Here is a 26642-nt window from a genome sequence, read left to right as displayed (position 1 = left end):
AGGTGGCATTTGGATGAGGACTTCTCCACTGTGTTTGAAGACCCACTAAAACCTTTAGTGTCTCCCTCCATGATTGTTGTTTATAACCAATAACTGCTGGGGATTCTGAAGTGTCACAAACTAAGTTTGGGGCTAGGCATTGACAAAATCTCTTTTCCTCACTGATGTTCTTGACTGATACTTGCCACTTTGCTCTCGTCCTAACCTGTAAAGATTTTTAGTGAAATGTTCTTTTATACTTTGCCCGTGTGTGTGCATGCATGTGTGTAAATGGATTGGGAGAAAATGTTGCATGAGGATCACACAGAGTTTCCAGCAACGTAAGTCTCCCAAATCTCCACTGGGGACTTAGCCAGTTGAGTTTGGAGACTTGGTTTTCTTTTTTCTCTGGCCTATTGTTTGAGTAGTTCTTTGTTTGGAGTCTAAAACCCAGGGGATGCTTCTACTGTTATTTCCCTGGGGACAAGGCAGAGGGAGAATAGAAGCAAGGAGAGAAAGAGATTGGATGGAGGAGTTGAGAGGAGGGGAGAGAGGGAAGACAATGGGGAGGGAGCTGGGAGAATATCAGCAACCTCTAATCCCGCATGGAAGTGCCATGCTGAAGGCTCCCTTTGGGTGACATCACAACTCAGAAGACAAGAGCCTCTGTTCTCCTTCAGCTAGAAATTCCTCTCCTCCTCTCCCCATCTGTCTTATAGAACTCATAATGCGGCCATTTTAAATGCTAAAACCCTACTCGTGGCTAAACACAGGGTGTATTTTCTACCAGAGCACCACAGACCATTTTTTAAAAGTGCCTTAATTAAAAAGAGTGCATTTTCCAGTACAATGTGATGGGCCTGCCTTTCCTTAGTGGTTCTAGAGGGTAAACTTCAGCAGGCTTTTGGCTATCAAGTCTGTAAAAATCAGCTTGGCTGAACTGAAGACCCAGTGTTTATGAGAGCTGACAGGGAAGAGGGGACTTAACACTGTAGAGGGCACAGAATCCAGAGACATCACCAGTTGGAAGTGAAGGCATCGAGGAAGTCAGGGCTAGCCTCACGTGGGAAAGTGTTTCCAGCGCCATGCTCACAGTGGAATGAAGCTGTAGGAGGAAGGAACAATGCTGATTTCTGCTCTCCCACTGCTTCCTGGTCCTAGCGTTGGAGCTGCTGTGTGTTAACTGTGCTAGGGCACAGTGGGCATGACAGGCACCATTTACCCCTGGGGATGTGGGACAGAGATGGAACCCAGGTCGGTGCCTTTGACAGTCCAGCACTCTGACTGGCAGGTGACTGACTTGAGTGGAACTGGGAGTGCCATTGGCCCCAAGTCCCCCACCTTTCCTCAGTTCCTTAAAAATCAAGCCTTATAGCTATGGGCGGCCAAATGGCTCAGTTGGTTAGAGCGTAAGCTCTAAGCAATAGGGTTGCTGGTTCGATTCTCACATGGGCCAGTGAGCTGCACCCTCCACAACTAGATTGAAGGCAACAAGATGCCGCTGAGCTGCCGGAGGGGTGGCTGGATGGCTCAGTTGGTTAGAGTGTGAGCTCTTAACAACAAAGTTACTGGTTCAATTCCCACATGGAATGATGGGCTGCGCCCCCTGCAACTAAAGATTGAAAACAGCAACTGGACTTGGAGCTGAGCTGCGCCCTCCACAACTAGATTGAAGGACAACAACTTAGAGCTGATGGGCCCTGGAGAAACACACTGTTCTCCAATATTCCCCAATAAAATTAAAAAAAAAAATCAAGCCTTCTAAATCTTATCCAGCCCCATCTAAGGTTAAAAGCAACTGGGACAAGAATTCTTAGCATTTCATTTCAATGGACAAGATGCTGTTTTCCCTGGTCTTGGCATCCATTCCTCAGAGTCCTTAGAGATGCTTGTTTGAAAGTTCCAGGACTCAGATGAAAAGCAGCTATAGTTTCTGTGGTCACAGGGTAGGAAATGTTTTTAGGGTAGCTGTTAGTATATATGTAAATGTATATTTTGGGTGTCTGTGTCTGTAGATAGTCTGTGTATGTATTTATGTAAATGTATAGTAAAATTAACTATTATAGATTGAGCACGTATTGTGTGCTAGTTGACATGAAAGATGCTTTAGATACTTTGCCTTATTAAGTCTTGCAATTATACAGTAAGTATTATTAGCTCTCCTTAATAATGGAAAAACCAAGACTCCTAGAAGTGAAGTAACTTGGCCAAGGTTATACAGACAGTAAAGAGTTAAGCTCGAATTCAAATCCAGGATAATTATAGTCCAAAGCCTGAATTAAGCCAACCATTCTAGACCTCCTTACCCTTCTTACTATAATATCCTCTGTGTATGTTTTTACTTTGCCTTCTAGATCTTCTCTATGGATCTGTCATTTGAGAAATACCTCATTATTTAGCCACTAAATTAAAATCCTTTTGGTTGATCTTTTGGTAAAATTGGAAACACCCAAGAGAGCGTGTCAGGCATGAAACAGAGCATATGACTTTTTCAACTACAGCTTTGAATGTGGCTTTTAGAATGAAAGGGTGAGATTGATTGGAAAGTCAGTAAAACACCCTGAGATGAGGAGTAAAAGCTACAGACCAATGGAAGCAGCTCTTTGTTGGACTAGAGGGAGTATGGGAAATTCTACTGGGCCTTGTGCCCATGGGAAAACCAACTGGAGTCCTAGAGAGAGGGGCCAAGCTTGCTGACTCTTGATCCCCGGTTACATGCACATCAGGTAATAACGAGAATGTGTTGTGTCCCCTTACTGAGCCTCAGTTCTTTCATCCCTAAAATGAAGGTCCTGAATCAAATGAACTGTAAATGCTCTTCTGGCACGGACCTTGATAAGTGTGAACTTTAAGAATGAATTCAGCCTTGTCGGAAAAGGTGTGTGATTTGCACTGTGGGCTGCTCTTGGGTGGAGAACTAAAAGGTCAGATTTTCTATCAGGACCTGACCTGTCTGTGCGGTGAGTATGTGCTAGAATATGAGAAGCAGTAGCCCTCCAGAGAACGACTCAGAGCTTCCTGTAAGAACATCTGACCTTTGGATGCTTCAGGCCAGTTGAAGAGGGGGCGGATGCATGTGTCAGTGTGTTGATGCTGCTCATTCACTCTCAGAAGCCCCCCCCACTCCCCCCCCGGGCTTCGCTATGTATGCAAGCATCCTGCAGACTGCTAGAGACCCAGACCAGGCCTTCTCCAGTTTAATGGGCATACACCTGGGGCTGTTGCTGAAGTGCAGTTTATGCATTTTTGACAAGCGCCCTGATGATACTAATACTGCCCCTTCTCAGCCACCTTTAAAATAGGTATAGAGTGTTCCACAGGCAATAAAATTTGACTAAATTCAGAAGGCCCAGGTTCTAGTCCTGGTTATGTTATTCGTTATCTGAGTAAACCTTACCAAAATCACTTAGTTGCTCTGTGACTCAGTTTCTCCTTCTAAAGAGTAATAAAAATAATAACATTTAATGACTGCTTACTGCTTGACAGGCAGAGTGCGCACTATTTTATGTGCTGTATCTTATTTAATCCTTATAATAACCTTCTAAGCTAGGTTATGTTATCATCTGCATTCTACAATGAATCCCAGCAAGCTGAGATTGAATTCACACCATCCAGCTACGGCGCCTTCACAAGTTATAAAGACAATAGACGTGAAGGATCTTGGAACTTAGTTGTGCATGTGTGTGTGTGTATTACACAAACATATGAATAAACATATTCACATATATGATATATACACTTTATAAATATCAAGGGCACCTGAAATTATAAGAAGTAACTATTTGCCAAATGAAGTTGTGTTGTTTTTCATTAAAACATGTTTTTTTCAGTTTATAAAAATTAAGATCCAATGCTTTGTGAAGTTTTGAAGAACACAGGTGTTTGCTCTGTAGTCTTGGATAGTTTAGCTAGGGGAAAAAATGTTAGCTAAGAGGAATGTTCAGAAGAACAGGAGGCTATTGTTCCCTGAGTTTCTGGTTATTTAGAATTAAATCCCATTAGTTTTCGATCTTCTTTCTGTAAATTTGGAAGATATGTATGATGTTGTTTTTTGCTCTATAGAAAGAGCAGTGTTACCCAGCTGAGTGTATCTTGTGATACAGGATATGGCAGTCCTGTAAATAATTATCCTGAACCTGAATTCCCAGTGAACCTGCCTTGTAAATGTGTTGACATAAGAAACATCCAAACCTGCAGAGAATTTCTGTGAGATTATTTGAGCCAAACTGATGACAGTTGCCGGGATCCAAAATCTCAACAGATTGAGAAATTGATCTGGAGAATGAGTTTTGCAGTTTATTTTATACATTAGAATCAAAGGAGGAGACATACGGAGGGTTACATGAAATCCTTTGGTGGTAGATTAAGGGGGTGGGAGAAAGCAAAGCAGGGAAATCTCTGGCATTGGGTAAAAAGTAAAACAGAGAAACATATACTTCTTTTACATTGGTGAGTATAGCACAGTAAACAATTACATTTACAGAGCATAGAGATGGTGTTCGGGGAACAAGATAACAAGGAGGTGTTCTGTGGTCTCCTGCTCTGGTGCGAGGTTGTACCCTGTGGGTTCCAGAAGAAAGGGGATTACTCTGACATTCCAAGGGTATGTTATCTTAGATGCAAAGAGACAATAGACAGGGTCACGTAAGGTAAAGATTGACCTTTGTCAAGGAAGCTACCAGCCCAAGATTTAACTACCAGCCATGACCCGCTTTTACTTAGAAATTTTTATGTTCAGACCATCTTATGTGGCTACTTTCAGTCTCTTGAGTTTGTAGGGCCTGCCATGCTGTCCTCCCCTGAGCTTGTCAGGTTTAGTATGGGGCCCCTTTTTTTGTGCACAAGTGGGAGTCATAAGAGGTTGATCATGAGTTTCATCTGAATTTGATATCTGTCACCTCCCTGGGTAGCAGGTTGTGATCTAGCAGGGTAAACAGATGTCTGCTTTCTTCCCTTATTTTTCATTGTTATTCCCCCAGAAGATTCTATTTAAGTGGCAGGGAAAACCTTCTTCAGTGGGGAAAATTATTCTTATTTGAATGTGTACCCATGTTTTAACTCCATTCTTAGCAACATCCTGACCATAGTATTAGTATGGCAAACAACTGGCGCCTGCATCGCCAGGCCCCAACCTCCCCAGTGCAGACCTCACTAATGACCACCACACTCTGTCAAGCCCCACCACAAATTTAGAATCCTTCTCAACACAAACTCCAGACAGCCTCTACCCATCAGTTGTAGTTGACCCAGGAGATTTAACCTACATGCCATGTCTACCGTTCCAAACTTTCTGGAAGTTGGTTCTCTTTTCAATTTACTAATTATTTATTAAATTCCTATGAATTCTTTGGCATGCTGAAAAGAAATTGTGTTTTCCACTTTCTCTACATTTTCTTCCTTCCAAAGTGGATGACATGCAGGCTTATCAAAAGTTTCAGTTGAATTTTCTGTTAATTAAGGATTTCATAGATTTTCTTTTCTTTCTCTGGGATATACATCCTGTTCTGATTAATATGGTTACTACTCTTAAAGCTCCTGTCACTTTGTATTACCAGTGACGTAGAGTCTCTATCTAGCTTTCCTGCTGTGATGCTCCCATAGGAATACCTCCTTTACAGTGAAGTGGTTTCTGTAGGCATCCTCTAGGCAATCCAGCCATTCATTGGCTCAGTGGGCAGTGCAGATGGGGTGCCTGCTGTTGGCTCAGCAACTGCATAGCCCTCCCCTGACAGCTTATCTGTCAAGATTCAGGAGTTCATTTAAATGACTGCTTAAGTCTACTACTTGCATTTGAGTTCATCATCTCAGAAGTGGCCTGGAAAGCCTGTCAAGACTAGCAGCTTGCCATGGATTGGAACAAAGAACTCCTGCCTCCCCCCCACACACTCACACACATACACCGTACCCTCCTCCCATGCTTCCAGTGTAGGTTGGACCACTTTGAAACACTTGCCTCATTAGGAAGCAGGGTGAAAATGCAAAGCAAAGAATTCACACCTTCCTCTCAATAGCAGGAACTGGGTTCTTGCTACCCTGTTTCCCCGAAAATAACACCTAGCAGGACAATCAGCTCTAATGCGTCTTATATTATATTATGTAAGACCCGGTATTATATTATATTATATTATATTATATTATATTATATTATATTATATTATATTATATGATCTGGTCTTACATTATAGTAAAATAAGACCGGGTCCTATATTAATTTTTGCCCCAAAAGACATATTTGAGCTGATTGTCTGGCTAGGTCTTATTTTTGGGGAAACACGGTAGTATGGCTTCTGAAAGGTGAATTAGGTAGAAAGAAACCTAATCACTGGGCTTCATCACATGAGCTTGAACTTGACTTCCTTTCACGTTGTTAGTTTGTCTGCTTAAACACTAATGTGGTTTGCCCCTGCAATACTTAAAAATTGTTTTAAATCAGGTACCATTGAATTGCTAAGATTCGGCTTCCTGCGTGGTATTATAATGTCACATGCTATTTTAAATTTTTAAAAGAACATTGCAGAGAGTGAGAAATAGACCATCTGCAAGGTACAACGCACTGTCTCTGGCCCTATGGAGAATATTAGGGAAGACCTTTTACACCTAATTGGTTGTCTAAATCAGGTATTTTATACTTGCAATCCATGAGTACCAAAGGACCGGAGAAGACTGAAGAACCTTTTGAAATTAAATGCAAAATTTTCTGTGAATGTATATGTGTTCATTTTTTAAGTGTAAGGATCCCAGCTTTCATCAGATTCTTAAAGGCATAAAGTCACCCAAAATGTCGAGAACTGCTACAGTGGTTGGAAGATTATTGTAAACTCATCCAGGAAAATCTCCATAGGTTAACATGGGACTGGAAAAAAAAACTGTCCTCTGTGGAAATCCTTTTTTCTCCATGGCTACCCAGGAGCTAATGTTAAGCTCTGTGGAGCTGGAAGGAGAATTACTTGGGTTTCTTTCATTTTATAGATGAGTAAATTGAGCGCTATAGTCTCAGCTACTAAGGCCACAGGTGTACCATGTTTCCCCAAAAATAAGACCTACCTCGAAAATAAGCCCCAGTTAATATCGTCAGCCAGACAGACGCATTTAGTACATTACAACGATGCAGAAGAAGATGACATGACTGTATTTGAATAAATGTAGATTGTTGTACATGAAAAATTAAAACATCCCCTAATGCGTCTTTTGGAGCAAAAATTAATATGAGACCTAGGCTTATTTTCAGTGTAACACAGTAGTTATTTCTTGTTACTTTTGATACTTTCTTGTGATACTTTTTATTATTCATTTAACAGTGTAACAGTGTTTTGAATTTTTACTTTGGGTTAGGTCATGGATTTTCATTCTGTCTATAGTCAAAGCATTCTTTCAAATATTGGACATTTGCAATACATGTAACAGAATTAAACTGCCCTGTGGTTATGGCACGATTTTCATTCATTCCCAGCAATCAATACATTCTCCTCTGCCCTGACCTTCCTCTTTTGCATACTTTCATTTAACCCAGGAAAAAGGCAGTATTTCTTTGGTGTAGTTAGTGGACTGACACTCTATATTTTTGGCATAATTGTAACAAAAATACATTTTAGTTATTGTAAAAAATAAACAAAAAATATTTACACGTTGACCGTATCTTGTTTGCATGCCCATGAAGGGTCCAGTGGTTGACAACTACCAAGCTAGATTCTGGGCTAGGCTTTCAGGATTTGAAATTTTTTAAAACTTGCCTAATGAATGCTTATTGTCCTAGATATAAGATAAGCTCCTTGCTTAACCTATGGAAGTTACAGTGGGAAAAACATAATAGACACATCAAGTAAGATGATTTCTGATAGTGAAAAATGTTAAGGAAAAAAATTGAAGGATAATAGAATGGAGAGTGAAGGAGAAGGGGAAGAGGGCTATTTTTATAGGGTCCTTAGTAGACATACTTCTGAGTGATGACATGAATAATGAAAAGTAGGCCAGCTCATAAAGAGCTGAGGGAAAGATATTCCAGGCAGATGCAAAGATCCTAAGGGATGGCCTTGGCAAATTCAGAACACAAATGAAAGGTCAGTATGGCTGAAACATGGTATACAAGATAGGGAATGGGACAAAATGAAGTTGGCGAGAGAAGAAGGGGGCAGATTATATACCAGATCTCATAGACCAGGCTCGAGTGTGTACGTCATTCTAATTGCAGTGGAATGCCGATGGAACATTTTAAGCAGGATTGTTGAGGGTTATCACAACTGTTTTAAAAACAGCTGGTGGAAAATTCTGGAAGGGCAGGGATTAAAGCAGGGAATTAGAAGGAGGCCGTTGCTCTAGCCTTGGCAGGAGGTAATGGTGAAATGGACTAGGAGAGTAAAGGTAGAAAAGGGGGAGAAGAGGTAATGAGTAAATGATTAAGACGTATCCCATGCACAAGGAAGCCCCAGTCTGAACTGTTGTTCATTGTATCAACTCTACCAAAAGCGTGAGGTCGTGGCTATATCCAACAGGCTTTGGAGCACGGTGTGGGTGTGCACCTAGGGGGCATATATCCTTCAACCATCACCTTGTCAAATCTAAATATAACAAATTTTAAATATTTTTAAAACCTTACTCCTGTGGACCATGTGAATTTAATTTATCAAGGGCTTCTTTCCAATAAAACATGAAACCAGGAAATCTTATTTTCTTTCCATGTACTTCTCTCTGTCTTCTCACTGATGCAGAATGAGGAAACTAGTTGTGGCTCATCACAAAGCTGCGAAAATCTTTCCACAGATCCAGCTTGAAGAAGGGAAGTCAGCATCTTGCCTTTGTCACTTGTCCTCACTATGGGAAATCCCGAGAACCTTGTTTCACTTTGTTGTTTTTTTCCTTGGACTTGACTGAAGCCAGGTCTCTCCTGAAAATAACATCTTTCCCTGTTGTGTCTAACTCAGTCTGAATTAAGTGGCTTTACTTCCAGCATCAATTTTTGGTAAACACCCAACTTCTTGATGCTCTTGTTTCCCAAGTCCGCTGGGGTCATCTTGAGCCTTTGGCCTCATTCACTGAGGAACATGGATTTCTGGGAAGTTTTTGCCTTGAGCCCTTCAGCACCGATAGTAAAGGGCCCCTGTCAAGTTTTGAAGGGTGTGACCATTGCCAGAATCCCCACAAGCCAAGCCCCTGAGGGATGCTCTTGCCAGCTGGCCCTTGTCCACACCAGAAATGGCTGGATTTCAGTGGTTCTCTGTGTATGGAGCTGGCTGAGTTCCCCTGGATGAAAGGCAGCTTAATATAAACTGAAAATGTTATTAATAAGCAGCCACTTAAGAATTTCCTATGACTTGCCAGTGATTTGGGGGCCTCTATGTGAATAGGGAGAAAAGCACAACTTGTTTTACATGGATTTAGGGACCAGTGCAGCCAGTCTGAAGGGGCCTTCAGGTGTCTGGTGAAGCACTCTGGCATCCAACAGATCTAGGTTTGCATCTTCCTTTTTATCGTCTCCTGGCTGTGGGAACTTGGGTCTGTTCCAGAAACTGTGAGCCTTGGTTTTCCCATCTGTAAAATGAGGATAATAATAATTTCCACCTCAGACTGTGCTTTGAGGATTAAATAAAGAATATATGGAAAGTGCTTAGCAGAGCCCAGCATATGTTCAGAAAGTGTGTTCTTCAAGAGAAAAGTTGGGAAAATCATACCCTAGAAATGGAACCCAACTGACTTTATTTCCCCTGCCTTGGAAGAAAATAAAGTAGATTTGGAGTTCTAGATACTCCAACGCTTAGTAGCAACCACAGCACATGGCTTTTCTTTGCTTCACCTTCTTCATGTTTAAAATGGCAATAATAACTTGCTCTGCTGACTAGCCTTATAGAGATTTTTGGCAATTCAAAGAGTTAACTAAATTAAAAGTGTGTGGTAAGCTCTAAAGTGCTTGATTAGGCACAGGGGTCATTAATTTAATATCCAACCTGTCTACCTTATTATATGTTGGTAAGAAAAAAAGGTTACTTGTGTGACCTTGAAATATTAAAAGCATGGTAAAGGTTAAGTAATTCTTCGGTAAGGATGGTAATCGAATTACCTTGCTCAGTCCAGCACTCTGTTCACCTGAAACTAATGTAAAATAATATTAAGTATATACTAGGTGTTTTCTAAAGACTTATAAAAATGATTTGTTCACCTCCCATCTGTTCTCCGTTGATCCGTTTCCATCCTAACTTGAATACATTACTAGGGTGTAGATTGACTCCTGGAGAGCAAGTGCCATGACAATGTTTTTTGCTTGTTTGTTTTACTTTATATCCCTGCACATAGCATAGGGCCCAGCAAATTGGCATGTAGTCAGGTTTCGCTATACCAAGCATGCTGTGTGTATTATTTATTATAATTTTAGCAGCAACTCAGTGAAGTGACAGGGGGTTCGAACCCAAGTCACTCTGCCCCCAGAATTTAAGGTCTTAATCCACTGCACTCTACACTGCCTTTAAGTATTTCATGTCTCAGATCTTTTCTCCTTGAGGTTAGCCAACTTCTGCCACAAGGCAGGTAGAGACTAAACAAGTACTTCAGCAGATGACATGAAAAAGAAAGGCAAACAAAGAGATATTTTGTGGCGTCTTCCAGCTCTTATCTTGAAGTTTGGTGGTGAGGAGTGTTAGAATTGTTGCAGTCATTTCCTCGGAAATTGTTCCCCTGAAGGACTCATGTGCCAAGAGGAAGATCTAGGAACGTGCTGTGCAAAATGTCCAGTGAAGCAAAAACGTACATGCCATAAAATCACGGTTAGACAAAGTAAAGTGGAGGAATCCATCCACAAGGAGTACCCGTTCTGTCTACCTCGGTTTATTCTTAGCAGGGCGGTGGGTCTGACAGGCAGCTGAGGAAATCAGAGCTTCTCTCCATACACACAGCCTTTGGTAGAAATGCAGTGAGGCAGGTAGCAGTGTTGCCATGGAGACACCATCCGTGGCCAAGCGCTTCTCCTTTGAGGGCTCCCTCTGTCTACTCATCAGGATACTGAATTAGCTAGCTGGGTGTTTGGTAGGCAGATACTCACTGGCCTGTGAACACGTTTACAATAAAATCAAAACGCCTTCACATGGATTGCATGTGTCGGTGGTTCTCCAGCTGCCATCTTGTCACCATCTTAGACTCCTCTTAATATCTTGAGGACACCTTGATCTCTTCTACCTCCGTGCCTTTACTGACCTGTTGGAAATACTCCTTCCTTCTCTTTTTGCCTAGCAACCTCCTACTCAGCAACCTTCAGGTGCAGCTTTCTCAAGGGGGCCCTTTCTGACTTCACATTAATAGGAACTCTCGGTAGGACAGTACCTGGCACATGGTCGGTTTTCTATTAATAATTGACCTAACAACGAAGTCAAAGTACTTTTTAAAAATTATTTTTATTTTTAATTACAATTGACATTCAATATTATTTTACATTAGTTTCAGGTGAACAGTGTAATGGTTGGACACTTAGATAATTTATGAAGTGATCCCCCGACTACTCTAGTATCCACCTGGCACCATATATAGTTATTACAGTATTATTGACTTTATTTCCCTATGCTGTATTTTATATCCACATGACTATTTCATAGCTACCAATTTGTACTTCTTAATCCCTTCATCTTTTTCATCAAGTTCCCCTAAACCCCCTCCAATCTGATACCCATCAGTTTATTTTCTGTATCTATGAGTCTATTTCTGTTTTATTTATTTGTTTATTTTGTTCTTTACATTCCACATATAAATGAAATCAGATGGTATTGGTCTTTCTCAGCCTGACTTATTTCACTTGCCATAATACCCTCTAGATCCATCCATGTTGTCACAAATGGTAAGATTTCATCCTTTTTTCACGGCCGAGTAATATTCTGTTGTATACATGTACCATATCTTCCATATCCAATCGTCTATTGATGGGCATTTAGGTTGCTTCCATATCTTGGCTGTTGTAAATAATGCTGCAGTGAACATGGGGTGCATACATCAAAGTAAAAGTATTTTTCACTTTTGTTTCTTTTCAAACTTATTTTAAAAAATTGTAATGTTAGAAGTTACGGGGATAATATAATGAATGTCCATACACCCTTTAAGATTTTTCTATTGTTAATGTTTTGCCACACTTGTACTGCTTGTTCTCTTTCTCTACCCCCACCCCACATTCACACATTATTATTATTATTATTATTATTATTATTATTATTGAACCATCTGAGAATAAATTGCAGACATCATTCTTTACTTGTGTATATTTCAGTATATCGCCTCAGAACAAGGACATTCTCTTAAATATACCCACGAGTACTCTTCACATTGAAAGTTAAGCTCTAGCTCTTTGTGGCTATATCTTTGTGTCTTAGTTAGACAGGGACCCCTTCTGTGTTGTGTTGTTTTAATTCCTTGCAACACCTACCAGAAAGCATACTACATAGTAGATGTTCTGTGAATTATTGTTTAATAAATGAAGCTGCCTGCAGCAAATACCTTGAGCATTCCCTTCTCCCCTGTTGGCATTCACCATGGGTGTACTGTGACCCTGATTCCTGCCACAGTGGGAGCCACAGTGTTGTGCTTGAGCCTGCCTGTCTTGCATGTGGGGAACCCAGAGGGCCCCAGGAGTGGTCCTCACCCCGTGACTTTTGGGAATTGGTGGATAAGTACCCCTGCATCCTTGACTCTCCAGTGGGACATCTCTAAGGAATGTTGTAGACCATCTCCCGTATCTTGTCAACTGAAATGAGTCACAGTTACCCGAAGTTATAGCAGGCTCATTACCTCACCTTGTGTTGGCATCATTCCCTTCCCGACTTCCCTCCTCTAACTCCCTACCAAGACTTTTTGGGATCATCTCTCAAACTTCTTTATGCTCAGATACCTTTCAAGTATCTGATTCTGGGGAAACCCAGTCTAAGACATTGTCCCTCGATTGCTGAGACATCACACCTAGAAATCAAAGTATAGGAAGAGATGTTCAAAAAAGAAAAATTATCCAGAAGGCTTATTTTTAAAAGAGAATATTTCCACAGCTCAAAAATTACAAGATAAATTAATCTAAAGGAGGACACTGTATATTTCTTCATTGAAATAGAATTGACACCTTAAGAGAGGAAACAGCTGCCACTGAGACTTATCCTATACCAACTTTGGCAGCGCCAGGGGCGAGAAGCTCGTCTTGGTGCAGATGGCCAGAGCCGCTGGAGCCCAGGCGGAGGGCAGGGGGTTAGATGGGGCGAGGCGGCATGGTTTTGGCTCTCAGCACACCCCAGCCTCACACCCAGCTGGCCCTGCCATGGTCTCCGTCCTTTAGCTTCTGTGTTTATTAGGAAATCATTTTTCCTTTCTCACAGAGATAAGAATCTTGCTTCCAGACATGGCAAGTGTCAAGGTTCATGCCTGGGTCCCTCATTCAGACTGAGTGTTTGCCAGAAAGGGGGAAAACAAAATACTGTGGCTGGGATAGGGAGTTAAGGAGCCAGTAAGGCTGCAAATAACAGGATATGCTGACGTCTGGATATCAAGATAGAGGGGTATAAGAATTCCAAGGTGAAGGGAATTAGAATGGAAGAACTTACCTACGCCCACTTAGATGGCATCGTCCCCTAAATTTTACATCTGTGCTTGAGCTTTGGGACACGGAGTGGCTCAGCCAGTTTGGTCACTGTCATCAGTACAGACAATGATGGGAGAGGACAGGCCACACACCACTTCCTGATAATGACTCATTCCACAGTCTTCCCCACTGCAGAGCCTTTGTATTTGCTTTTCCTGTGCCTGGAAAACTCTCTCCCTGGTTTTTCTCGGAGCTGCCTCATACTCAGTCTTCTAGTCACAACTCAAATGTCACTTTAGTGGGGAGGCCTGTCCTGATCCATCCTCGTCTCCCTGTCTCTTTCCATCATGACTCTTAGCACAATCTGTAAGTGGCCAGTATATCTATTTGTTTACCTGTTGTCCCTCTTCTTCACTTGACTCTAAGCTCCATGAGGTTAGAGATGTTGTCTGTCTTAATTACTGCTGTATGCCCAGCATCTTAGTACAGTTCCTGGCACATAGTAGATGCTCAATCAATGTTGTCTGCTTAGATGGTTGGTTGGTAGGTTGGCTGTATCAATAGATATGGATAGAGGGATGGGTGGATGATGGACGGAGAGATGGAGGGAAGGATGGAAAGATACATGGAAGAAGAAAGGGAAGGAAGATTTGGCCACTCTACTTAAAACAAGGTGGTAGAAAGGGCACTGGTCTTGGAGTCAGAGGACACAGGTTCTCATCAGTACAACTTTTCAAGTTGCTTATTATTAATCTAAAATTTTATATCTGTGAAATGGATAACAATGCCAAATTTACAAGACTGATGAGAATGAATAAATGAGATAAACTATGTTAAAATAATGTGAAGATTATAAATCCTACATACTATAAGAAATGATGTTAATAGTAGAATACAGCCACTGCCCACCTTCCCCTGCCGTCTTCCAGTGTGAACGCACCCATTGGAGGCGGGCGTCAGGGCCCTGGAGGGCAGAGGTGTTGTGTGGCGTCCTTGATCCTTTGGGGGCAGACTTGCACCTCTTCAAGCTTCCTCATTTCATTTTAGGCCAGCCTCCACAAATGTAGTTCTTTTTCACTTTCCTCTCTGACCTTGTGATCCTCCACTTGTGTTGTGTGGGGGTGTGGAAGGTGAAAGCTGCAGCCCTGTGTGCGGGTCGTGTGATCCTATAACCTGTGCAGTTTGGGAGAGGAACAGCTTGTGTCCTGTGTGCTCAGTGTTGATAACTCTGACTTATTCACAGCAGGGGCTGGATTACCTCAGCAATGTCTTAGGGCAGGGGACCCTGCCTCCCATTCTTACTGGCTCACTTAAGCACAGCAGGGTCACGCCTTTTTTAAGCACCACCATTGTCTCTATACTCACTTACTTCTGGGCAGCCTCAACCCAGCAAAAACTCTCTTCGCCCAAAACATTTATTTACCTCCCAAAGCCTAGGGAAGGTGCTCCCAAAGGGGAGGAAACTCAGAATAATGTTTGGCTCCTTGGAGGCTGGTGCTTTGCATACATGTCCAAAGCTGATGCTGTCATTGGAAACCTGGGAAATTGAGCAACAGAGCAGACTGAGAAAGCCGGGCTCCTGCCCAGCTGCTCCTGAGCCAGTCCTGCCAGGATGGGTCCTTTAGGTGGTTTGAGGTGACGTAAGTTACTGCAGCACTGAGAGTATGTGACTGATTTACAGAGACCCAATTCAGAGGCAAGGCTTGGTGGTTTTAAATTATCCATGCTCCATCTCTCCCTACTTGCACAGAAAATTGAAAGTCAATAGATGTTGAAATCTGGTTTTCAGATGTTTTTTGTCTGAGGGACCTAACTTAACTCTGAGATACCCATAAATATATATGCAATTCCCATGTTGCCGGCATCTTCCAGGCTATGTAAATAAATTCTCTGATCCTGCTACAGGGCACCAGATGAGAACAAACCCACTTATCTGGGTTGAATGATGCACGTCTATTTGCTGTGAGAGTTGTGTGTGCACGTGTGGGTGGCTCTGGCTCATGTGTTTTCCTTCCCGGCCAGAGCCTTGTCTCTTGGAACTAACTCACTGATGGCGAAGACATAGAATGAAGTCTCGTCTCCAGTTTAACACGCGGGAAAAAGAGGACCAACAGCTGTTTCTGTTTAACAGTGATTAGCTCTGGGATTGTGAGTGTTTTGAAATATTTTTCTTCTTCTTGCTTATCTGTAATTCCTGATCCCTCTATACATTAACTGTGTATTGCTTTTTTTTTTTTTAAGGATAAGGAAGCAGTAACTTTTAATTATAGTAAGAAGTAAAAGAGTTCCTCTTTTCCTCTTATTAATAATAAAAGCAGTTCTTCTTTGCCTTTCAGCGAGCTGGAGTCATGGAAGAATCGAAATACCTAGGACACATCTGTTACTTAGCAAAAAGCTATGGAGGTCTTTGGGTTATTTTAGCCTTTTGTCTTTAACAAAAGTATATTTCCCCACACTTGATTTTGGCTGCCTGAAGGGCTGCCATGTAGAGTCTAGCATTAAGCCTTTCTCATCAATCGCTTGATGTTGGTGTCGAGCCGCTCTTTAAGCAGCCTGCCCCTTGACCGTGTGCATAAAGTGGCCTGAACCTGATCCGGCCGTGGACTTGGGAAAGAGAAGCCTGTACTACAGGAGAGGTGGAAGGCAGGAGGACAGGTGGCAGGGCTGGCAAAATGAGAGACACCGTTCTGGTGGCTGCTCACTCCCTGTCACCTTTTCACGCACATGCCCCGGTGGGTAACCAACTAAATGACCTGTGAGCTTAATGATGTAAGCGTTTAAGGTATGGTGGTTGGGAGATTTTGGCATAGACTCCGGGAATGGTTTTTTAAATATACATTGCCCAGAGTTGCTGAGACCATGAGGTATGTTGGTAGAACCCACGCTGGTTTTTAGACCATGCTCCACCTCAGGTGCTTCCTTCTAACTAGGCGGCTAACTACAGAAGAGTGTCTTCCACGTGTGTGCCAGAATCACCTGGGATGCTGGTGGAAATGCACTTCCTGGGCCCTTGTCAGACCTGTCAAATCAAAGTCACTGGGGTACATTACTACTCCCCAGGTGTCCCCCTGTAATGTCTTGGCAACCAGATGCACCATTTCCCATGCCTACAATCACTATTTATATGCAGAGTGTCATGATTAGGAAGTGTTTGTCTTTTAAAAGTCATTGACAACCTCAGTTTATTTACTTTTTGTCTTCTATCCAATTATTGGGCACCTACTTCATATTTTGATAAGAACTGGAAATGACCTTGAGGAATCCAGGGCTATGGTCTGGTTTCCAAACTTGTCTCTTTGGAACCTTGGGACCTTAAGACAGTGAAAATGGCTGGAGTTTGGGAAGAAGGTTGAGCTTGAAAGAACTTGAATTCAGGGTCTCTTCTCACATCAACTTGCACAGCTCTGTGTTATGTTATCGAATGTATTTCCACATGTTAGTTCTGCAAAAAAATGTTTTCTTCTCATTAAAAAGGGGGGTGGGTGAAAGAGAATGAGAAGGAAATTTTTTTTTAAGGCCTTGATGATTACAATCCCGTCCAAATCTAGAATCCTACAGTGTATGACTTGAACTTGTCAAAATCACGATATAAAGGAAGAGCCCTTTTTTGCCTTCATCCTATCACTTCTCACACGAAACAAACCATGGTGGTTCAGCATTCAGTGTTGTAAATAGCTTGTCAACATCTCAAGGATGAGACCCCCCCCTCCCCACACACACCCAATCTATTTATAATGAATATTCCACATCATGGTAGGTAAGTGAATTGGTATAAATTGCTAGTCATGCTTCGAATGTGGTCACTGGTGCAGATGGCCAGCGGACTGTGAGATGGTTAAAAAGAGCCTCCACCTGTCGGCATGTGTATTCAGTGGCAGAGCAGATTGTGGCTTCTGAACGGGCAAGTGAGTGAATGAATAGCTGCAACTTTGGGGTGGGGGGGTGTTGCAAGGCTTATTGCTGGGTAGAGGGAGGGAAGAAAGGGGAATGCAGGGTCTCTGCAATCTAAATCATGCCTTATTCTTGGAAACTTGTCATTCACAAACCCAATTATGTGCAGGTAGAATGTCAACTCTGACAGAATGAAACCAATGCATGCTTTATATGGTTGGCTTTAAAAAAAAAAAAAAGAAATCTTGCTTTACTAGCAGGTTCTATTTTCATAAATGTCTATTTGGGAAAAAAGAAAAGCCAAATCATATATTTCCCCACGCACTCCTGAAAAGCTTTAATCAGTGTGTCGAAAGAGAGATCCGTTGAGTGTTGCTGTGTGCATCTTGCCCAGGGTTGGGGGAGTAGGCCAGAAAGACGGGAGGACCAGGAGAAACCCCCTGGGCTTTACACCCTAACCCTCTGCTCCTTTCTGAGCATCCGGGCCTTGGGTTCCCCGTTTGTAAACCGATGATATTAAATTAGTCTTTCCAAAGGCTGTCATGGAACCACTCAAAGCTTGAAAATTCTTTGCAAATAAAAATGCCTTGCCACGGGAGTGCCTGTTAATTATAAATGAGGAGTAGAAGGCAAGCAGCTCGCAGGGAAATACATAAGGTCCTCATGGTTTTGGTTTACCATTTTTATTTTCTTTCCTTCTTTTTTCCTGTTTGGTTTTGATTTTTCTGAATGTGTTTGTTGTTCAGGAGTAAAAGGGTATTCTGTGGTTGGAATCAGGTATGACGCCTATAGGTCATTGTTTTTGTTGAGGGGTTAGGTAGATCTCACTTTGAATCTCTGTTCTGCTTGCTATTTAGCAGAACATACTCTAAACACATTGCTTAACTTTCTGGGCCTTTGTCTTCTTGTCTGGAAAGTGGGGGTGACATTTCCTTTCTTGGAGGAATGGTGTGCACATCTGGACTCCTGTATGTAACGTTTAAGAAAGTCCAACACTGTGCATCTGCTTGCGATGCCCCCACCTCTACCCTGATCACCCTTCTCCTGCTTCACCTTTCTTGTTTTCCATTGCACTTAGCCCCTTTCATATACTATATGATGGTATGAGTTGTGGTGTTTATTGCTTATTGTATGTTTCTCTCCCTCTGAGAATGGAGGTTCCATGAGGACAGGAATCCGTGGTTTGGTTAGGTATCTCCAGGGCCTAGATACTTGAAGCTTTTTGTTGAATGACTAACTAGGGCCCTTAGCCCTCTCCCCTTTCTCCTACGCTCATGCTTCTGCGCACTGAGACTCATTCTGGATCTGGTTCTGCAGTTCTGTGTTTTGCTCTCTTCTTGTCTTTTTCCTTCTCCTGGAGTTGAATTCATTAGATCACATCCGTCCAGCATCAAATGGTGTGCTCGTCCCTGAATTGCTGAAGAAGAATCACTGATGAATATTCTGGAGTCTAAATTTGGTAAAAATTCCTGTACTTTTTTTTTTTTAAGTATGTCTTTCTAGTAAAAACCATTAGTCACCTAAATTTGCTTAAACGTACTAAAACTTTTTTTTCCTTTATGTCATAAGCTGGCATAAAAAAATCTGGAGTGAAAAAAACCTGACCACTTTCCAATACCACTGACTTCTTTACAGTAGCTAATTAATTAGTTACTGTTAAAATAAGCTCTGACTATTTTAAAAAGAACAGCCATGGTTTGGATGAAATGTCTTTGAATTTGGAGATGCAAACCAGATCCAATTGTGCATTCTATCTGTGTGTATTTTCAGTCTGATAAAAAGCAGGAAGTAGGAAATCTGACAAGCCTCATTTAGCTGGACTAAACTCGTTTTGTTTCTTCAGTACATTTTGGTGTCAAAATTCAGGCATAAGACATTAACAGAATAAGGACAAAAGCCAACTGCTCATCTCAATGATGCAAAAGAAAGTATTTGACAAAATGCAACACCCTTTTGTGATAAAAACACTCAACAAACCTGCAGGAAGGAAACTTCTTCAATTTGATAAAGGGTATATACAAAAAGCCCACAGCCAAACCACCCTTGACCGTGAAAGATTGGATGCTTTCTCTTAAGATCAGAAGCCAGACAAAAATGTCCATACATGCCACTTCTATTCACCATTTACTGGAGGTCTTAGCCAGGGCAATAAGGCAAGACAAAGACATAAAAGGCATCAGATTGGAAAAAAGAAATGAAACTGTCTCTATTCGCGATGACATGCTCTTGTATATAGAAAATCCTAAGGAATTGCACACACACACACACACACACACACACACACACAGAACAAATAAACAAGTTCAGCAAAATGGTATGATACAAAATCAATGTACAAATACCATTTGTGTTTCTATACAATAACAATCTAAAAACAAAATTAAGCAAACAATTCCATTTGTAATGGCATAAAAAAATACTTAGGAATAAATGGAACAAAGGATGTTCAAGGCTTGTAACAGAAAAACCACAAAATAGCACTGAAAGAAAATAGACTGGAATAAATGGAAAGGCATCCTTTGTTCATGGATCGAAAGATTTAATATTGTTAAGAGAGCAATATTCTCCAAGTTGATGTACAGAGTCAATGCAATCCTATCAAAATCCCAGCAGGATTGTTTGCAGAAATTGGCAAGTTGATTCTAAAATTTATATTTTATGATGCAGATGCCAGGGACCCAGAAGAACCAAAACCATTTTTTAAAAGAGGAATAAAATTGAAGGATTCACACATCACAATTTCAAAACTTACTACAAAACTATAGTAATCAAGACAGTGTAGTCCTGACATAAGAATAGACATATAGAACAGTAGAATGGCATTGAGAGTCCAGAAATCTTTACATTTACAATCAATTGATATTTGACAAGGAAGCCAAGACAATTCAATGGGGAAAAAATAGACTTTTCAACAAATGGTGCTGGGACAGTTGGATAGCTACTTGAGAATGAACTTGGACTCCTACCTCATGCCATATATGAAAATTAACTCAAAGTGGAGCATATACCCACTTATAAGACCTAAAACCATAAAACTCTTAGATGAAAATACAGAAGTAAATCTTTATCACATTGGGTCAGGCAATAGTCTCTTAAATACGATACCAAAAGCATAAGCAATAACTGAAAAAATAAATTGGACTTCATCAAAATAAAAACCTTTATCTTTCAACAGACATCATCAAGAAAGTGAAGACAACCCACAGAATGGGAGAAAATTTTTATAAATCATATATCTTATAAAGGACTTGTATCCAGAAAATATATAAAGAATGCTTACAAACATAATAAAAGACAAATCATTTTTTAAATGGACGAAGGATTTGAATAGACATTTTCCCAAAGAAGATATATAATAAGCATGTAAAAAGATGCTCGAATCATTAGCCATGAAGGAAGTGCAAATCAAAACCACAATATGATTCCACTTCACCCCCACTAGAATGTCAACCATCAAAAAGGACAATAACAGGTGTAGCAGGGAAGGGGAGAAAATGGAACACTCATTCATTGATGGTGGGAATGTAAAACGGTGCACATATTTTTGAAAAACAGTTTGACAGTTCCCCAAATTGTTAAACATAAAGTTACCATATGACGCAGCAATTGTACTCCTAGGTATATACCCAAGAGAATTGAAAACACACACACACACACACACACACACACACAAACTTGTACATAAATATTCTGAACAGCATTATTCACAAAATCAAAAGGGGGAAACAATCTAAATCTCTACCAACTGATAAATAGATAAGCAACATGTATTATTATTGCATCCATACAATGGGATATTATAATGCAATGAAAGCAAATGAAGAATTGACACATGCTACAACACGGTTTAACCTTGAAAACATCATTCTATGTGAAAGAAGCCTGTTTCAAAAGACTACATGTTGTACGATTGCATTTATGTGAAATTTCTAGAGTAGGCAAAACAATAGAAGCAGAAAGTGACTAGTGGTAGTCAGGACGTGGCGTGAAGGAAATGTGAGAGGTTGCTGCCAGTGTGCACAGGGCTTCTTTGGGGGACGATGAAAATGTTCTAAAATTAGACAGTGGTGAGAGCTTCACAACTCTGGGAATATACTAAAAGTACACTTTAAAATGATGAATTTTATGGTCTGTGAATTATATCTTTATAAAGCTGTTATCAAAAAATCCAGGCACATGTGGGAATTAGGATTCTGGGTTCTTCATTGCCCTTATAAGGTGATACTGAAGCTAATCATAAAGATGAGAGTACACGTATAATGGCTTATTTTCTTAAAAGCTTCCTCCTCCATTTTTTTTCTCTACTTTATTGGTGGAAGCTAGAAATGCTTTGTGTTGTTGACATGAACCTTTTTATTGCTTCGTCATTTGTGTAGCCATGGAAAAGGGAACAGATGGTAACCTTAAAAGAAACGTTCAATTTTGGGGAGAGATTTTTATTGTTGGCTGCTACCTTTTGAAATAATTCACTTGCATGATGCTCTTGTATATTAAAAATGAAAAACGACCAATGTAGGGAAGATGTGGGTTTCTAATGAGAATTTCAAACCTACGTGGATCTTTAGTGGAGGTAAAAATGTCTTTCCCATGAAATCTTAGGACCAGATTTGTTTAGTGGAAAAAAATATTTTTGCTCTTCTTAAAGAAAATCTCACCTACAGTTTTTTTAAAAACTACTTCTGTTTACAAAGGTCTAGGCACCTTTTATAAAAATGGTGCATAATCAATATTTGTGAAATCTACTGGTAATATTTCTGGTCAGCATATGCATTATATCTAATTGCTATTAGTCTAAGAAATCATGTTCACGGTCCATATCCAGTGTTCTACCTAGTAAAATAAGATATTTTGACATTCTTCTTGGGATACTGATTTAGAAGAAAAAGTTGGGGTCCATGGTGAAACATACTTAGCATGCTTACCTGGTGATCTCTGACCTTTTACGGCTTTTCCACGTGTGCAGTGTCATACCTCTACAAAGACAGGTATGCTGTGGTATGCTCCTTTAGATGTTTTTGCCAAAAGCCAGTTGCCAAGGAATGCGTTTGTGGTTTGGGATCCAAGGACTGGGGACTGGCAGACCAGATGAAAAAATGGTTTATTTTGCTTTCCTTCTCACCTGCCGCCTTTGCTTCTTGCAGGAAGATCTGTCTGCACTGCAAGTGCCCTCAGGAAGAGCACATGGTGACAGTGATGCCCCTGGACATGGAGAAGACCGTCAGCAAACTCATGTTTGACTTCCAGCGGAACTCCACCTCGGACGATGACTCGGGCTGCGCCCTGGAGGAATACGCCTGGGTCCCACCAGGGCTGAAGCCTGAACAGGTACCATTTGGGACGTGAGGGTGATTGTGGTTTGGCTTTTACCTTTGTCTTGCCCATCCTTTCTCATTCCAGCTGAGAAGGAAGAGTTGACTTGGATGATTCAGGGAGGAGGTTGGGGCTCCGTGGGTTGATGATGTCCAGGGCCCCAATAGGAAATGAGGAAGAGAAATGAAAATTTCTCAGCATTGTGTGGGCCATTCCTAATTCATTCTGTATCATCGTTATTAACTGGTAACAGAAGATTGTCTAGAAACTTATGAGCAATGTTGGTTTTGAAACATTATAGTGAAACTTCAATTCTGGAGAGGGGTGGGGAGTTCTACACTGGCCATGAATCTTAATGTTAAGCTTCTTTGTAAAGGAGAGTGAGGAAATTGGGATTCGCCTTATTTTTCCCAGTGACATATGTTGTGTTAAATATTACGTTTGGCCTTGCTTTACAAAGAAAGACATTGGCATTTCCTGAAATATTTTGGCACTACCCATAAGCTGTAAATATTGTTGGCTCGATGAGATGAACTTGGTTTCTTTCTGTTTCACTGCATTTTTCTCAGTGATATACAGCCTTTGCTCTGCATTTCTTGGTACTTGGAATTTTCTCATCCACCAGCCTCAGTGTTGGTTTAGAAGCCCCTTCTGTAGCCTGGATATTTTCATGATCTTCTCTGTGCATGTTTGAGAGACAGGTTTACCAGAATCTTAAGTGTTCGACCACTATCCCCTTCCTCTGACACAGACAATTTCTTGCTCCGGAGACTTTTTTCATGTCTGACAGAATCTTTTGAAGCTTATAAAGCCCTGAAATTTTAAGTCAGGAACTTCAGATGTGATCATGATTTTAGAAAAAGTTCTTCATGATTCAGAAAGACCCAAGAATTCACCAACAGTTAAGAGTGGGACCCTAATAGCATGTCTTTGATTAGCTGTTTCTTATTTTCTTCTTCCAATATTGAGGTTGCAAATTGGCTGATGAAATCAAGCACAGACAGGATTTGTTTAGCCAGCAAAGAATTGTTTAAATTTTTCAATTAGTTACTAATACTTAAAAATTAGCGGTTTTTATTTAAAAGTTCATATTCTGCTATAAGAAAAGATGAAATAGTGCCAGTTGTGACAACATGGATGAACCTTGAGATTATTATGCTGAGCGAAATAAGTCAGACAGAAAAAGTTGAGAACCGTACAATTTCACTATTAAGTGGGATATAAGACTGAAAGCAGCAAAGGAACAAGGCAAACAAACAAAGAAACAAAAACTTATAGACATAGACAAAGTTTAGTGGTTACCAGAGGGTAAGCGGTGGGGGGTGGGAGATGAGGGTAAAGGGAATCAAATATATGGTGATGGAAGGAGAACTAACTCTGGGTGGTGAACACACAATGTGGTATATAGATGATGTATTAGAGAATTGTTCACTTGAAACCTATGTGACTTTACTAACCATTGTCACCCCAATAAACTTTTTTAAAAAAGTTCATATTTATATCTTGAAAATTTGAGGATCTGAACTCTCATTTCTGTAAGGATTGGTGTCTGGCCTTCGAGTGGAGCACTAGCCTTTCTTCCTGGACAGAGCGCGCACTCTCCAAGTCACTCCCGGCTCACTGAGCCCACGCCCTCCCTTTGCGTTACCTTCCTAAACCCTATGTTTGTGATCTCTATTCTAATTCTTCCTGTGGTGAAAATATCTTAGAAAAGAAATATTCACAGGAATAATCTCCAAGAGAATTGAAGGAAGTTCTCTGTTGGGATATTAGCAGAAAGAAATAAGAGCATTTTCTCTGTTTGTAGGATGAGGTGATACCTTTATTTATTTATTTATTTATTTATTTATTTATTTATTTATTTATTTATTTATTATTTTTTAAGATTTACTGGGGAATATTGGGGAACAGTGTGTTTCTCCAGGGCCCATCAGCTCCAAGTTGTTGCCCTTCAGTCTAGTTGTGGAGGGCGCAGCTCAGCTCCAAGTCCAGTCGCCCTTTTCAATCTTTAGTTGCAGGGGGCACAGCCCACCATCCTGTGTGGGAATTGAACCAGCAACCCTGTTGTTGAGAGCCCACACTCTAACCAACTGAGCCATCCCAAACGCCCCTCCAGAAGCTCAGCGGCAGCGGGTTGTCTTCCATCTAGTTGTGGAGGCCACAGCTCACTGGCCCATGTGGGAATCAAACCGGCAACCCTGTTATTCAGAACTCATGCTCTAACCAACTGAGCCATCTGGCCGCCCTGAGGTGATATCTTTATTTTCTTCTGTTTCAGTAAAGACTGTATTATTCAAGAGTAAGTTTAAGAAGAATGAGAGTATCTCACTGGGTTTGTCTGGAAACTCAAATAAGGTGGTGGGTGACTGAATGTCTTTGTTTGACCGTTCTACCTCCAGGGAGTTTTCACACCGAGATGCCTGTAAGCTCACTTCATTTTCTTGCTTACCTCATTTCCAGCAGCTTCTTTCTAAAAGACCCATCTTTCTTTTGTTCACGGTGCTTCCTGCTAAATTGGGCCCTGAAATTCCAAAGTTAAGCTTTTTTCAGTTACCTGCATAGGTATATTCTTCTCTAAGATGATTAAATGTCATTCTATGATGTTCAGATTCAGAGAAAATTTTCTTTTGACCCAAGAAAACAGACAATGGCAAGAGCTAGGTCTTAGTTAAATTCATCAATTTAAAAAGTGAGTGCTTGTGGTATTTTTGGAGGCCAGTTGACTCATCTGAAATGAATGTCTTTGGAAAGTATAAAACAACATTCTTTGATTTGTTTTGAAAGAAATTGATTACTGCTCTTAAACAAGTGGTTTGAATTACATCAGATGAAAGGATATTCCTATCTCTTTTGCTTCTATTGTTCTTTGGTTTTCTTTATTCCCTACACTGACTCAAACATGTATGACACAGATGATTAGAAAGGAAGTTGTTCTCCATAAAGAGACTCTCCTTCAGCCATGTGAAGGGCTCTATGTTTGCCTAATAAAATGTGAGTCTCTATTCAAGATGTTTGAAGGGATCATGTTGCATGAAAGCAATGGGCTTCAAATTTTTTAATGATGAGATCTTTTGAAGTTTATGAGTTACGGAACTGTTTATAGGTTTAAACATTTAAAAAACCTGTGCAGTATGTTCTAAGATTAGAAAAATTTGAGTCCAAAATGCCCTTCCTTAATAAAAATTCACTAACAACTATTCATGTTAGTTGTCTCTGGTTCGAGAAAAACCATTTTTCTATTGAGAGAAATTATAATGAACATTAAAATGCTTTGTGCTGGAGGCAAAATACTAAAGACTAGTTAGGGTTGAGAGTAAAGTGCTTTCATTTTTGTTTGAAACTTTTCATTTCACTCCTTGATTGTGGGGTTGGTTAATATCCCTTCAGGTGACACTCTTATGATTCTATTTCTTCTGAGAAATGCCTTCAATTAAATGTAATGCAAACGAAAGTCACCTCACCAAGTTCTTGAATATGTGCATTTAGTTTTAGTAAAATCTGCTAGCTGCAAAACCTTACTTTCTTAAAATAGTATGAAAAATGGTAAATATAACAGATGATGCCAGAAAGGACAGGCACTTATCTCGTGATTTTTAATGACTGGCCTGAAAAGTAACCAGGAGGTTGCTCAGATCCTTTGGCTTTGGTTACTCCCGTTAAGGTGTTCCATGTCATCCAGAGAGCCGAGCCTGTGGCAGCAAAACAGAAAACTGGAATCAGCCCTGATTCCCCATCTGAAGCCATCAATAAGTCTCCAATTTCTCTTCAAGCTGAAACAGTTAATATTAATAGTATGTGTCCTGTCTCTTGTAGATACTATGGCTATAAATTTACAGTACATAATACTTTAGCAAGGATTTGGAGAATATTTATCAAGCTAAAAGAAAGGCAAACGAAGAGCAGGGTTTCTCAAGGTCAGCGCTATTGACATTTT

At 40.7% G+C, this 26642-nt stretch overlaps 1 protein-coding gene across 5 annotated transcripts in view; it reads left to right on the top strand.

Moving 5' to 3' along the window:
* PRICKLE2 (prickle planar cell polarity protein 2) overlaps window positions 1-26642 on the top strand; it is a 342670-nt gene that overhangs the window by 232285 nt on the left and 83743 nt on the right. For all 5 annotated transcript variants that reach the window (XM_074313240.2, XM_074313239.2, XM_019728352.3 and 2 more), the window contains one exon: window positions 22540-22723. In XM_074313240.2, the coding sequence (XP_074169341.2) occupies window positions 22540-22723 (184 nt within the window). The remainder of the gene's footprint in view (window positions 1-22539; window positions 22724-26642) is intronic.

This window comes from Rhinolophus sinicus, chromosome 5 (assembly GCF_057876585.1).
Source record: "Rhinolophus sinicus isolate RSI-liver-muscle chromosome 5, RSI-T2T, whole genome shotgun sequence".
Taxonomy (NCBI): domain Eukaryota; kingdom Metazoa; phylum Chordata; class Mammalia; order Chiroptera; family Rhinolophidae; genus Rhinolophus; species Rhinolophus sinicus.
This window is presented reverse-complemented; position numbering and strand designations above follow the sequence as displayed.